The 14781-nt window shown below is 51.6% G+C and overlaps 1 protein-coding gene across 2 annotated transcripts in view; it reads left to right on the top strand.

The window, feature by feature from the left end:
* The window catches only part of KAZN (kazrin, periplakin interacting protein), a 216679-nt gene extending 205604 nt beyond the window's left edge, over positions 1–11075 (top strand). For both annotated transcript variants that reach the window (XM_061369503.1, XM_061369504.1), the window contains 6 exons: positions 5756–5892; positions 6317–6487; positions 7124–7313; positions 7930–8060; positions 8309–8359; positions 9083–11075. In XM_061369503.1, the coding sequence (XP_061225487.1) occupies positions 5756–5892; positions 6317–6487; positions 7124–7313; positions 7930–8060; positions 8309–8359; positions 9083–9250 (848 nt within the window). In that variant the 3' untranslated portion in view covers positions 9251–11075. The remainder of the gene's footprint in view (positions 1–5755; positions 5893–6316; positions 6488–7123; positions 7314–7929; positions 8061–8308; positions 8360–9082) is intronic.
* The last annotated feature ends 3706 nt before the right edge of the window (positions 11076–14781 follow it).

Genomic DNA, 14781 nt, shown 5'->3' with positions numbered 1-14781 from the left:
TTTTAATTAGTTATCATCCAAATAAAATCCCAAAGTGCTATATCCCGTCATCCTCCTCTCCTGTGCTTGGACAGAGACTCTGGATTATGCTTACAGTGTTAATGCAGTTATTTTCTTCCTAGCTGGAAAGGTATAGACATGGTCTGGCTTCCTGATGCGGAGATCTCGCATGGGAGAAGTTGTAGACAGCTTTATTACTGCTGGTCCTGCTGTGGCAAGGGTCCCTGCCCGAGTGCCTGGAGGGCTCAAGGAGCCTCTTGGCTGGGTGACATCTATGAGCATGTGGGCTGATGGCAGAAACCCCATTTCTGGGAAGGTTTATCCAATATGCTGGAGCTGGCCTGCAGGGTTATCGTGTGGAGAGCAAACCTGGTTCCTGTTTGCTTTTTGAATGCCAAGGTGGAGACCTCAGGCTGGCTTTCCCTGCTGCTCGGGATGGCGTGAACCGACATCTGCTCTGCAAATGGGCTGTAGCCTCATCTCCTCCTTCCCAAACTCATGGCTCGGAGCTGTGGCCCCCCACTCCATGGGGATGGCATTTGGGCTGGGACAGGTCTCTTACAGAAATCCCCAGCTGCAGCAAGGGGGTAGGTAGCAAAGAAGTGAGTGGATGGATGTCCTGGTGGATGGGTGCCCCAGCGGATGGATGTCCAGCCACGGACCCAGCTGAGGAAGCCCTCTCCACTGAAAGGGTATGGGGCTCTGCACAGAAAACCTATTCTACTCCTTTGAATCCCTACCTTAAATTCCCAGCAGAAGTCACTGACCACCTCGTTGCCTGTTGGGGGTCAGGTTTGGAAAGCTCTTGGCCTTGCAGCAGGGTGTTTCCAGGTAAATTCCCCCAAAGTGAATGACTCACCTAATTTCTTCCTGACGTTACACACTGCGCTCGAGTTTCCTGCCTGCACCACAGCTCTGCACGCCCCGAAGCGAGCACTGCTCTGTCTGATGCTGCGGAACACTGACGTCTTCAGTGGCAAGATCTTCTCTGCAGATGGGGATGTGTGCATGTGCCTGTTCCATTACAAAGCAAGGAGTGGTGCTGTAGTTCCTGCACAGGGCTGACCAATTTTATGGCTTAGTCATGGTGACAATATTGAATTTCATGGTTGGAATAGAGAAACAGGAGAAATTAAGTGAATGTTAATGGAACAGGATGGGTTTACGTGTTTCTTCTGGTGTGGGGCATCACTGAGGCTTGACGGTGTGTCCCTGAGGATGCCTTTCCCCATGTTAGAAAATAAGTGTATGATTCAGTAAGTGAGAAAGTCAGCTCCGGTCCTGTTCCTGTCGTCAAAATCCACCTTGCACAGGGCAAGAGAAGTACTCACAAGTGTTGGGAGTCATAGGGAGCCGCTCTTCAAGAGGGTTGGAGATGGGCTGCATCCCCTGCCATTGCCCTCACTTGTGTTTGGGCTCTGCCGCTTCATCCCAGGAGCAGGAAGCCAGGCAGAGATGCTCTTTTTATGGTCTGAACATCACAGTTTTCCATCTAGTATCACATTATCAAGGTAGTCAAACTAAGCGTGACCCAAATGCCTTCCAGGCAAACCTGGGCTAGATGGTGTGACCATCACCGCCTCACCTTCCCTTAATCTAATATTAATAATATTGAAGGGGGGGTGGTATCCATAGCAGCCCCCGGCTTGGTGGGGGTGATGCCTGGTTTTAGCACACAGTAACTACTGTCCAGAAGCTGTTTGATGTTGAGGCCAGGCAGGGTGATGGAGTGGTGGCACCTTCTGTGGGGACATCACTGGGTGGTTTCAGCCGTGCTCTGGGAGTGAGTAGAATGTGGCTCATTAGGTAAAGCTGGAAACCAGAGGTGCTGGAGGGGGGGACCTCAAAAGGAACCCAGTGCAGAGCAGGTCCCATCATCGGCATCCGTCATCCTTCTCTGGGAGGAGCGTTGCTCAGGAGACAGATCCTGTGGCAGGAGGTGGGAGCTCAAGTAACAGGAGTGCAGGTTAACCTCACACAGGACTAATGGTGCAGTGCCTGCACTGTGGGCATGTGGAGGGGCGTGTGAGAGCTGGGGGGGTTCACACCAGTATTCCCAACCCATCTCTCCCATTGCTTGCTGCCGGGGCTGGTGCTGAGTCCAAGGGATCAATAGAATCTCTCCCATCGCTTGCTGCTGGTGCTGGTAGGATCGCACTCTCCGTCAGCCATGTGCTTTGGCTGGGAGAGGAAATGAATAATGCAGATAGGATAAATGCTTCCTGCTCATGGTGTGGGGTTAGGATTTCTGACTTCTCTTGTTGTATTGGGTTTATGAACAGGTCACAGGTTTCGCCAGAGCCCACAGTGCAGATGAGCTGTGGGAAAGTATATTTAGATATTCCTGGGGGTTAGGATACAGAAACCTGCCCTGGATCATCAGATTGAAAGGAAAAAAACCCATTTCACTTCTTTGGATGGCCCTGATGGGCAGTGAAAAACTCCTTTCTTACTCCTTGACTGCCCTTTCTGTCATGCCATGGATTGCAATAGCTCGTTTTCCCCACCAAGTAATTAGCTGGTCTTCTTTGCTAAGAACACATGAAACTGCTGCAGCAGGCTCATTGCAGGAGCTGCTGGCAGCCCCAGCTGCTCAATTCTGCCTAACTTTCTGTTTTCATCCTGCCTCTTTCAATTAATTTCCTATTAATTGGGTTTGAAATTAAGTTCTCCAATGGTGGATAAATCTTTAAGCTCAGGAGCTGATAGGTTCCGGAGGAGGGAGAGCAATGGTAATAGGAGGAAAAAGTGTGTTAATTTTAGTGCATCTCTCAGATATGAACTGAAATAAGTAGTGAAGTGTCCTGTGGGGTTAATAGGGAAGAACCTGCTCTTGCAATACCCGAAGTCCATCATCTTCTCACAGCACTGGTTGGTGTGAATGCTGGTAAATAGTCAACCTTTGGAGACAGTGTGTACTCTTCTAATAGGATGCCACCACTGATGAAAGCAGGTTGTATGCTACAGGGGACTCGTTATTTAATGAAATTCATTCAGAGCCTGTTGTTGCCTCCAGCATACAAGAGTGCAAATGTGACATAAACTGTCCTAAGAGCCTCTCGGTGCCCTCAAGGAAATTAAAAATACATGTATTTATGTGTTGTAAAGCATTTAATGCTTAAAAATAGAGGGGGTTTAACAGTGTGTTATCCTACCAGGACGGGGCTGAGACCAGGGTTAAGAGAGGCAGAAATTCCACCTTGAGAGGCCAAATCACTTCATGTGTCCTCAAGCCATGGCCGGTGTGGTCAGGTACTGCTCTCTGTGGGCTCTGCATCTCACCCAGGGTGGCTCAGTCAAACCATCAGTAATTCTTGTCTTTCAGCAAGTTCTGAGGTTATGTGAAATAACTGAGCAGGGGGAGGTGGTTGTTAAATCCGAGCAGTGGGAAAGGGCTTTTCTATAAACTTCCATGTTGTCCTGTGTGGTTATCTTTAGAGGGGTCTGTAGTGATTACCCAAGCTGGGAAGAAAATAAGGCAAGTCCTGATGTTGGAAGGGGCCGAGTTGTCCCCGGGAGGAGTCATGTTCATGGATGTGGAAGAGTCACAAGCACTCCCTATCACGGGACAGCGGGAATTGTTAGGACATTTCTTCGCTGGTTTATTGTTTTCTGTGTTTTGATGCTTAATGTTGGTCCAAAGAATTTCATCTGGGTTTTAACAGATAAAAATCTCTGTTGTCCCAAACATCTCCCTTTTCTTCCACTACTGAGTCTGATTTTCTCCCCCACACCTTTTCCTCTGCTAACCTACAAATCCTTTCCTACTGGCTCCATCACAAACACTTGCTTTACTTTGCATCTTCTCTGTGCACAGAACAAAGTTCCTACCTGAGTAAATACCTCCTTGTTGTAATGAGCCTGGTGGCTGCAGTGCACATCTAATGGCACCGCTCCCCCTTCCTCCATGCGGGTGGAAATGCTTTTAAAATGCTTTTATGGAGTATTTAACAGAAAGTAGATGGCAGGGACAAGGGTTCCCACAAACAGGAGAGTGGGAGCAGAGCTCCCAGGCACAAGCTTTCCTGTTGTGGGAGAAGGCAGAACCATGAAGCCAAAGGTACCAAAGGTGCTCATTGCACAAAGGAAACTGATTTCCTTTTAAGCTTGTAATGATAATGGTTCTCCTGTGTTCTTTAGGTCATTTTTTATCTCACATAAGGAGGGGCTCAGAGGCATGTTGGAGTGGGGTTTAATACCAAGGTGAAGTGACTTATTATGGGAGTGGGGTAGGAACGCAGTGGGGGCTGAAACACTTGGTGTGGGTTTCTTTAATAGGAATAGGTTGGACCTGTGCTTGTACCTGGGGGTGGGTTCCACTCATGATGGTGCTGTCATCTTCTGGTGATTTGTGTAGTACTGACAGCTCTTGGTGGCTTTGGGGATGGCTTTTCTGGTGTATACTTCTTTTAATATAGAGGGACAAATTGCAATGCACTGAGTGCAGGGAGTCTTGGAGGGGCAGAGGGTGTTTCATACCATCCCACTCCCTCAAGAGCAGCACTTCCTCAGGGTGGAAGAACATGTGAAGTACTGGAATGAAAAGCAGTAATTGTATTCTGATTCCAAAACTGGGTATGGGTTTGGTGGGGTGTATCTGGAGCAGGATGCCACAGGAAAGTGCTGCCAAGGACCAAGTTTAAGTCTGGGCAGAGCAGTTAATGTGCAGGTACTGCTGAAGCCCCCGTCTGACACGGTATTCCTGGTGTTATCAGACTCCCAGCAAGCAGGCCCTGTGTCAGGCCTGCATACAAGTGGGGAAACATGAAGGTCTTGGTCCCATGCTGTGGTATCCTGACTCCCCTCATCCCCATGCAGCAGCATCCTCAAGCTGGAAGGGAGCCATTCCCTGGGCTCGTGGGAGCGCTGCTGGAATCTGCCTCGCTGCTAAAAATAAACCTCTTGTGGCTTATTTATCCTGGAAGGGAGCAGCAGGTTTTGCTGTGCTGGGATCTGAGGCTTTGGCAGCGGTTTTGCTCCTGAATCACGGAATCCCAGACCAGTTTAGGTTGGAGAGACCTTAAAGCTCATCCAGTTCCAACCCCTGCCACAGGCAGGGACCCCTTCCACTGGAGCAGCTTGCTCCAAGCCCCTGTGTCCAACCTGGCCTTGAGCACTGCCAGGGATGGGGCAGCCACAGCTTCTCTGGGCACCCTGTGCCAGCGCCTCAGCACCCTCACAGGGAAGAGCTTCTGCCTTATCTCCAACCTGAACTTCTTGTTTCAGTTTGAACCCATCACCCCTTGTCCTATCACTGCAGTCCCTGATGAAGAGTCCATCCCCAGCATCCTTGTAGCCCCCTTCAGACACTGGAAGCTGCTCTGAGGGCTCCACACAGCTTCTCTTCTCCAGCCCCAGTGTTCTCAGCCTGGCTCCATACAGGAGCTGCTCCAGTCCCTGATCATCTTCGTGGCCTCCTCTGGACTTGCTCCAGCAGCTCCATGTCCTTCTGATGTTGAGGACACCAGCACTGCACACAGTGCTGCAAGTGAGGTCTCACAGAGCAGAGTAGAGGGGCAGGATCACCTGCTTTGAACTTGCTTTTTCAAGGGCTGAGCTGCCCCTTGGAGGGTGGGTGATGATCAAGGGCCACAGCAGTGACGTGATGGGCATGTTGGCATTCCTCATGCAGATGAATTTTCCTCTGCACCCAGCCCCTGGGGTTGTGATTTTGGTACTTTCTCCTCAAATAACCTAAGAGATGGATGCAAGGGGCTGCTGTGTCCACGTGCTTGAGCTGTTGTCTCTCCCACAGCCATGAAAGCCGACCGCAAGCGCTTGAAGGTGGAGAAGACAGACCTGGTGAGCCAGATGCAGCAGCTCTATGCCACGCTGGAGAGCCGCGAGGAGCAGCTCCGTGACTTCATCAGGAACTACGAGCAGCACAGGAAAGTGAGTGTGGGAGCCCAGCACCCTGGGCTGGTGGCACTGGTGAGCATGAAACCCGGTTTGAAGTCAGGCAAAACCCATCAGAGCCCCAGATTGTCTCTTGTAAGTGGGCAGATGCTCCCCTGATGCAGGGGCTGCACTGTGGCAGGTTAAGGATAAATAAATACAGGAGGAAATCAGGCCAGTGAGCCAGACCTGGGAAATTCCATGTCATTTTAACCGGCTGTGTAGCAGGCATCCCTGTCTGGATCACTGCTGCATCCCTGAGCTCCCTGCTCCTGTCAGCCCAGGGCTCTTACAGTACCTGAAGGTACCATTCGCCCTTTGGCACTGTAAGCAGCCAGAGCATCCCCCAGATGGTTGTGGCCCAGTGGTCTGTGGTAGCACATGGGTTTCCCCTTCCTGATGGCTCCCCATGTTCCTGCAGGAGAGTGAGGACGCGGTGAAAGCCCTGGCGAAGGAGAAGGATCTCCTGGAACGGGAGAAGTGGGAGCTGCGGCGGCAGGCGAAGGAGGCGACGGACCACGCCAGCGCCCTCCGCTCCCAGCTCGACCTGAAAGACAACCGCATGAAGGAGCTGGAGGCTGAGCTGGCCATGGTGAGCCTGGTAACACAGTGGGCAGGACTCGAGGGTCACAGCTCAGCAGCTGAAGTGCTTGAAACACACCAGCAAGTTTTGCTGAAGTTAAATCTTTATTGCGGTGTTGAATCTAAGTGTTTGTTGCAGTGCTTGTACCTGTGCATTTCCTGCAGTTGGTCCTGCAGGAGTTGTATTATTGCAACACTGGCAGAAAACAAGTCCATCATAAAGAGGAACTGGATATCCTCAGTGCTGGGAGCAACACAGTCATAGAATCACAGGCTGCTTTGGGTTGGAAGAGGCCTTAAGATCATCCAGTTACAAACCCCTGCCATGAGCAGGGGCACCTCACACTAGACCTTGGCACCCAAGGTTCTGTCTGGCCTTGAACACCACCAGGGATGGAGCATTCACAGCTTCCTTGGGCAGCCTATTCCAGTGCCTCACCACCCTCACAAGGAAGAACTTCTTCCTTATACCCAACCTGAACTTCCCCTTTCTCAGTTTAAACCCTATTTAAGTTTAAACAATTTGTGTGTTTCTTTGCAAAGGGGAAGGGTGGGTTTGGGGCGTTGTGCTGCTGCTGGTTCTGCTGCTCTGGGTGATGTTCACATGGTTTTCCACCACCACAACGACCTTGATGTCCTTCCCTAGGCCAAGCAGTCCCTTGCCACGCTGACCAAGGACGTTCCCAAGCGCCATTCCTTGGCCATGCCAGGCGAGACAGTGCTGAATGGCAACCAGGAGTGGGTGATGCAGGCTGACCTCCCGCTGACGGCCGCCATCCGGCAAAGCCAGCAGACCCTCTACCACTCGCACCCACAGCACTCAGCAGACCGGCAAGGTGAGCACCCAGCATGGGTCAGGGCAAGCTCATAGAACCTCAGCCTGGTTTGTGTTGGAAGGGACCTTAAAGCTCACCCAGCTCCACCCCCTGCCACAGGCAGGGACCCCTTCCACTGGAGCAGCTTGCTCCAAGCCCCTGTGTCCAACCTGGCCTTGAACACTGCCAGGGATGGGGCAGCCACAGCTTCTCTGGGCACCCTGTGCCAGCGCCTCAGCACCCTCACAGGGAAGAGCTTCTGCCTAAGAGCTCAGCTCAGTCTCCCCTCGGGCAGGTTCAAGCCATTCCCCTTGGCCTGTCCCTACAGGCCCTTGTCCCAAGCCCCTCTCCAGGTTTCCTGCAGCCCCTTTAGGCACTGGAGCTGCTCTAAGGTCTCCCCTTCAGGAGCCTTCTCTTCTCCAGGCTGAACCAGCCCAGCTCTCTCAACCTGGCTCAGAGCAGAGATGGCAGAGTGAGGGGCCAAACCCGTTCTGGAGAGCTGCCTTGCTCCCGCATGGAGTAAAACATGGGCAAAATGCCCCCAGGGTTTTTGGAAGGGCAGCAGCAGCAGCAGCTTTGCACGATGCCAACTTTGCGAGTGTGATGGTAACTCCCTGATGCCTCCTCTGCCTTGCAGCGGTCAGAGTGAGCCCCTGTCATTCCCGGCAGCCGTCCATCATCTCTGATGCCTCTGCAGCCGAGGGCGACCGCTCATCCACGCCGAGCGACATCAACTCCCCCCGGCACCGAACGCACTCGCTCTGCAATGTAAGGCATCGTGTGGTGGAGGCTTGTTCCTGCTGGGGGATGCTGGTGGTCCTCTGCTGCCCAAAACGGTGTTGGCTTTGGGGTGGGCATGGGTTGGAGGTTTGCTGATCTGGAGAGCTGCTTCCCTGGGGGGTTATCCCAGCCCCACTGTGATTCAGCTGCCAGAACAAGATGGTTTCTGCTGCTGAGGTGGGGGGTCCTGGGCTGTTTGGGGCTGATTCATCTGTATCCATCTCCTTCTGCTGCAGGGGGACAGTCCTGGACCGGTACAGAAGAACTTGCACAACCCAATCGTACAGGTAGGGCACAAATCTCTGCTTAAATTCTCACTCATGAGACCTGTCCTGTCCCAGCAAGTAGTGCTGGGGGGTGCTTGGTGGCATCAATTTGTGCTATCCTAAATTATAATTCTGGGCTGTCCCAGATTTCCGTGTTTTCCCCCAAAATCTAGGTAATGCCATAGGTGGTCACTGTGATCAGGGCATATCGTGGCCTTAATTGTTGTAAGGCACAGCCTGGACTAGATTATTCTTCTGTATTTGACCCTCAAATACTGGGTATTTTTGCAAGCCATGCACAGCCCCTTCCCTGACCTTACATTCCTGGAGCTGAAATCCTGAACTAGTTAATTAAGAAGCCAAAATCCTGGCAATGTGGGGAGGGGCCCGATTCCACTGCAAATCCCACCATACATTTCAGGAATATGGCTTTTATTCTTGGTCCAGAACCTTGGCATTGCTTGCCTAAGGAAGCTGTGAATGCCCCAACCCTGGTGGTGTTCAAGGCAAGGTTGGACAGGGCCTTGGGTGACATGGTCTAGTGTGAAGTATCTCTGCCCATGGCAGGAAGTTGGAACTGGATGATCTTCAGCTCCTTTCCAACCCAGACCAGTCTGGGATTCTCTAATTGCTTTGGATCTGGACCTGAGTAGTTTTGGGACCCAGCCCCTGTTGTTCATCGTCCCTGATGTGCGGCAGTGAATGACAAACCTGGTACCTGAACCTGCCCCTCTCCCCCTGCAGTCTCTAGAGGACCTAGAAGACCAAAAGAGGAAAAAGAAGAAAGAGAAGATGGGTTTCGGCTCCATCTCCAGGGTGTTCGCTCGGGGAAAGCAGCGCAAGTCCCTCGACCCCGGCCTCTTCGACGGTACGGCCCCCGACTACTACATCGAGGAGGATGCGGACTGGTGACCCCCTGTGCTGGGCGAGCCTCTCCCTGGCCTCGCCATCACCCGTGTACATACCCCAGCCCAGCCCCGCCTGTGGACGTGTTACCTGTTGTCTTGAGAGCGATGCAGCTGTGTCGTAACTTCAGTTTTGGCCCTTTCTCTTGTGTTTTTTTCCCCCATACCAGTAACTCCTTTGTTGTCGCTTGAGTTTGTCACTTTGAGTTAAGTTTTGCCTTTTTTTGTTGCTTGGTTGTTTTTGTTCCTTTTTTTCCTCCTTCTTTTGACAAAACTTGAAACTTGAAGGACTGCTGTGTCTGTAAATACCAGAAATATTGTGCACTTTGTGCTTGTGACGTCTCTTGTCCCAAACCCGCTGTTCTCCGGAGCCCAGCCCATGGGATGTCCTCACTGGGGGATGAAGGACCTGCTCAGCTGAGGGACCTCAGACAGCAAACACACAAGACAGATGGAGAAGAAGAATCTCTCATGTGCTGTGATGTCTTCCTGGCCCCCAATGGAGGTGACCCGGGCTGGATGTTAACGCCTGCCGGTCTGGAAAGAAGTGTTTGAACGTTCCTTTTCGTTGTTTTAATTTATTTGCACAGAGCCAGAGGAGTTATTCTAACTAAATTATTGCAGAAGTTTGGGGAGTTTTTATATTTTTCCACGTCGGATGGGATGGGGCGGGGAGGAGGAAGGGGGTGTTTGTACTGTACTGTCCTGGGAAGCTGCTGCCGGGGGAGCTTGGAGCCATGGACACCCCCCTCCAGGCTCCCATGGCCCCATGGCCGCAGATGCCCCAGGAGCACTTAACGCCTTGGAAAACACAAACCTAAACACATGCCAGGAAATTGGATGGGGGGGAGCTGGGGGGGGGCTTTGCCCGCTGTTTTTCCTTGCTTTTTGGGGGCTCACCCTTTGCTTCAATTTGGGAATCCAGTGTGAGCTGGGAGCAGGGGGAAGGGGATATCCTGTGATATCCCTATATCCCAAGACGGGGCCGGCCACCCCACTCCCTTTTGGGGTGTTAACTGCCAGTGGGGGGATGGGGCAATCGGTACGAGTCCCCACCGGGGTGGTTTTGAAGCACAAAGTCCAACTTGTGCTTCCAAATCCCTTGGGCAATGCCCCCAAACCACCCCCAGCGCGGCGGCTGCTTCCCCTCTCCACTAACACGTGCCGCGCTCTGCTTATGCCAAGATAAGTACCTTATGCTTTAATGCTTACGATATAATTTTAAGCTCTTAAAAACAAAACAATGTATTAAGATTTATTTAATGATGCTGTAATAGTGTATTATTTTTCTTGATCCCCATTCTGGTTGAAAACAAAGAGGGGTATTTTTGTCTTAAATCACCAAACTGAACTGCCGATGCCCTTGCACTGTGGATTCCTCCTACCAGGATGATACAGAGAGGCCATGGGGACAAAGTGAGAGGGACCAGCGCGGGGCTGCAGGGCAGAGATTGCCCCATGGCATCTTTCTCTGCAGAGAAGTGTTTTTATATGTTTGGGGTTTTGTTGGTTTGGTTCTCCTTGAGTTTCTGTAACTTAAAAGTACCAACCACCTGAGCAGATGAGCAACCTCCGTGTTATCCAGTAGTTTCCTTTTGCATTTCAGCTTTTTCTTTTTTGTTTGTTTTTGGTTTTTTTTGTAAATTAGGAAATAATTCTAAAAAAAATTACTAAGAGGATGATTTATTTAAAAAAAAACCTTGGAGAAATAGCATATGAATTATGGGTAACATTAGATTTAACTTTTCCCCCCATTAGTGGGGGAGAATCCTTGAAGGCATGGATGCAAATATAAAATTATAAAAGATCTAAATAAAGCTTATTTTAAAGTATGGAGGAACTCCATGTGGTTTAATTGCTCAGCAGACAGAGACCCTGGGCTGAGCTTGGTTGTAGCAGTGGGCACAAGACAAACCACCCTTGCCATGACTGAATCAGGGGTCCCTGGGGTGATGGGGGGATGCAGGAGAGGGCTGCATCTTTCTGCACCAGCTCTTTCCCAGGACCAGATGCTGGCCAAGTGCTTGCACTTGCATACAGAGGTGGGGCCATCAGTTCATTTGGATGAAATTCGTATTTAAGGATTTAAGGTAAGCAAAGGTTTGGGAATGTGGGGCAACAGGCATATGTTCTCCTCAGGTGTGGAAGATGCAATACTGAGGACCAAGAGAAGCAGGTGGGACAGAGAAATGGGAAGATTTTGTGTTGTAATGCTTGTTTGTGGATAAATTATTAATTTATGATTGGATGTTATTATTAATATCAGTAATGTTAGTCCAGTGTCTGAAGGGGGCTGCAAGGATGCTGGAGAGGGGCTCTTCATCAGAGACTGTAGCGATAGGACAAGGGGTGATGGGTTCAGACTGAAACAGGGGAAGTTCAGGTTGGAGATAAGGCAGAAGCTCTTCCCTGTGAGGGTGCTGAGGCGCTGGCACAGGGTGCCCAGAGAAGCTGTGGCTGCCCCATCCCTGGCAGTGCTCAAGGCCAGGTTGGACACAGGGGCTTGGAGCAAGCTGCTCCAGTGGAAGGGGCCCCTGCCCGTGGCAGGGGCTGGAGCTGGAGGAGCTTTAAGTTCCTTTCCAGTGCAAACCACTCTGGGATTCCATGAAATGGTATGGATAATGAACCTTTTTTTTTTAACAGAATCATCCTGCGTCTGTGAGCAGAGGCAGAGCAGGGAAGAGCCACTGTGGTCTGAAACAGAGACAAACCCGCTCCTGGAAGCCAGTTGGCTTCCCACCTCCATCATCTGGAGCTGTAACAGTCTCCTTGGTGGCTTCCATCCCTTCCAGCAGCCTGTCTGCCTTGCAGAGGGCAGGCCAGGGCCGAAGGGGAGCCTGTCCCTGCTGTGCTGCTGCATCCCTGGCCCGTCCCACAGCATCCCCGCTGCAGCGTGCTGCGATGCTGCCATCGTGTGAGCACTCCCTGAGCCTGGAAGACCGGTGGGGAGGTGTTTGTTTTAGGGCTGACTCGTGGTGTTTGTGCACTTTGCACCCATAACGTTGCTGTGCAGTCACGAGTGTGTTTCCTGGTGAGGACTTTAGACCGAGAAAGGAAAATGTCACAGCTCTGTCCCCGGGCACAGCGTTGTGCCGGGGTTATTGCACCTAAAGGCACCATTATTTAATCTGAACACCTCTCCCTTTTTACCAGTTTCCTTAGAATGTAAGAAATTCCCCTCCAAACCTTCATTAGCCTAAGCTGAGTCATAGATTTCATTAACAAGTAAGTTGGTTCTGACTCCTTGGCCACTCATACATGAAGCAGCAGACATCCCACTGCTGACCATTGAGGCAGAACCTCTGTCATCCTCATCACCTCTTTGTTAAATATGATTTAGGGCAATTTTTTCCTTAAACAGCTCTATCCACCTCATGTTCATCCCTCGTATGTTCAACTACAGACTGTTTAAAGTGGTGTAAGAAATGCTTAATTTAAATCTCTCTGGATTTTTATATCTAGATTTTTTTTATCTAGATTATTGTATCTGCTGCATCATCTTTGGGTAGGAAAGCACTGATTTTTGTATAAAAAAGAAATCTAAATGGAATGAGTCTGTCATGAGATATCTTGGACAACACCATGCTGTGATTGAGTCTACTTTCTGTTGCCTCTCTGTGCTTACTTCTGCATTCCTCCAGTCTGTTCTCAAGTCACATTAAAGGGCCTTGTGTCACATTAAAGACTCATTTAAAACGCCCTGCAGAGCACACAGGGACTGCAGTGCTCCTTCCCAGCATGAGCTGGTCCTGATGTTGTCTTTGGGTGACGTTGTAACTCACTGGGCATTATAACTGTGTGTTAGCTGTCATGCTGCTGCCATGCACCGATGACTGGTGTATCAGGAGGGAGTCTGAGGTGGCAGCAGGGATGAGTCCAGGGCAGGTTTCCTGCCTTGGCACAGACTCTCCCCATGCTTCAGGCAGGGAAGTCACCTCCCTGGGCTCAGGTGTTACATCCAGGAGCTAAAGCTGCATGTGAAGTAGCTGAATAGGTCATCAGGGTGGTTGGTGGGCCGTGAAATGTGGGTGATGGGTGACATGAATGGTGGCATCTCCCCAGTGGTGTCGAGGGCCACTGCTGGGGCTGCTGGAAATGTGGAGCTATTCCTGGCTTTTATTCACCCTTTTTCAAGGTGTCTTCAACTCTTCCTGCTTTGCGTGTCCGAAGCCAGTGTTGGAAATGCCTTTGTGTGAGTCCTCACCTGCAGGGAATGCAGAAGTGCCTGGAAGCATTCCTTGCAGCAGGAATCCTATGTGGCCTTTGGGACATCCCACTCCGCCGGCTGTTCCCTACTTCAGCCCCTGTCTTCAGCTTCCCACTGACCAGAGGCAGCCACAAGCACCAGCAGCAGCACAGACCGAGTTGCTCTGCACCATGCAGCTGGAACACTGTGTCCAAGTGGCAACGTTTCCTTGGGGTGTTACAATGGCTGGTGAGTGATTTCCAGACGTTCTCCCATTCTCAGGCACAAGCCATCCCTCACTGTCTGCTCCCAGTTCTGCAAGGCTGCATTAAACCTCTGCCCAGCTCTTCCTATCCAGCCACGACACCACCACTGCTCTCCTCTCCCAGCCCTGTGATCCTCAAGCCGCAGACCCTGTATTCCCAAGCCCTCTCTTGTCCTGAACAAGCCACTTGCTTCCCAATGGCACAACCCAGAACACTGGAGCCCCGCGGGATACAAAGCCAGTTCCTCACCCCTCTCATGGCAGCCAGGGGCTGGTTCTCCTGCCCAGCCAAGCTGTGCCTTGGCAAGGCAGAAGGGAGCCGGAGCATCGCGGGTGAGCTGCAGCAGCCCCGAGGCTGGCGCCAGGAGGAAGCAGCAGGTTACTTATTGCTGCCACAGCAGCGCTGTTTGTGCTGTTCTCCAGGCTGCAGACGTGCGGGTGCTTGAACAGGCAGACGCTGGTTGGACTGGTTGGACTGGAACCACCTCGATGTCCCGGCAGCCCCCGGAGACACCCGCTCCCCGCACCAACAGGCTTCTCACCTCACCAGGGAGATGCTGGCGAGTCACATCTTCCCATTGGGAAAGCACGGGATTGTGCGAAGCAGGAACATGTGGAAACGCCTCCCAGGGGGCTCCTTTTCCTCTTGTGTTTCCCACTTGGATCACAGGTTCCCAGCCTGTAGCCTGACAGAAGGGCTCTCTAAACTGGGGTGTAGAAACCAAGGCATGGGGAAGAGAGACAGCAGTACAGCCCTGTGGGCTGGGAACTGGGGTCTGAGGGAGCATGTCATGGAGCAGGCTGGGATGGACTTTGATCCCAGGGCAAAGCCAGGGCTCCGCTGTTCCCCGTGTCCTCATGGGAAATGCTGGGAAAACGATCCTGGGCTGGGAATTCAGGGTGCAAGTGCCTGTCCCCAGTCCAGGGAGCAGGAATCAAACCTCCCCCCCCCTGCACTGTCAGGGAAGGGTGGCTTGGGGCTGTAGGAGCAGGGCTATGGGGGGAGTAGAAACCTGAGCATCCCCCCCCCACATGCATTATAACTTATAACTAGTTGTTATGAAATAACTCTTCATTCACGTGCATG

This window comes from Neopsephotus bourkii, unplaced genomic scaffold (assembly GCF_033783945.1).
Source record: "Neopsephotus bourkii isolate Nb327-2 ecotype Australia unplaced genomic scaffold, CSIRO-AGI_Nbou_v1 NB_1500, whole genome shotgun sequence".
Classification (NCBI taxonomy): Eukaryota; Metazoa; Chordata; class Aves; order Psittaciformes; family Psittacidae; genus Neopsephotus; species Neopsephotus bourkii.
This window is presented reverse-complemented; position numbering and strand designations above follow the sequence as displayed.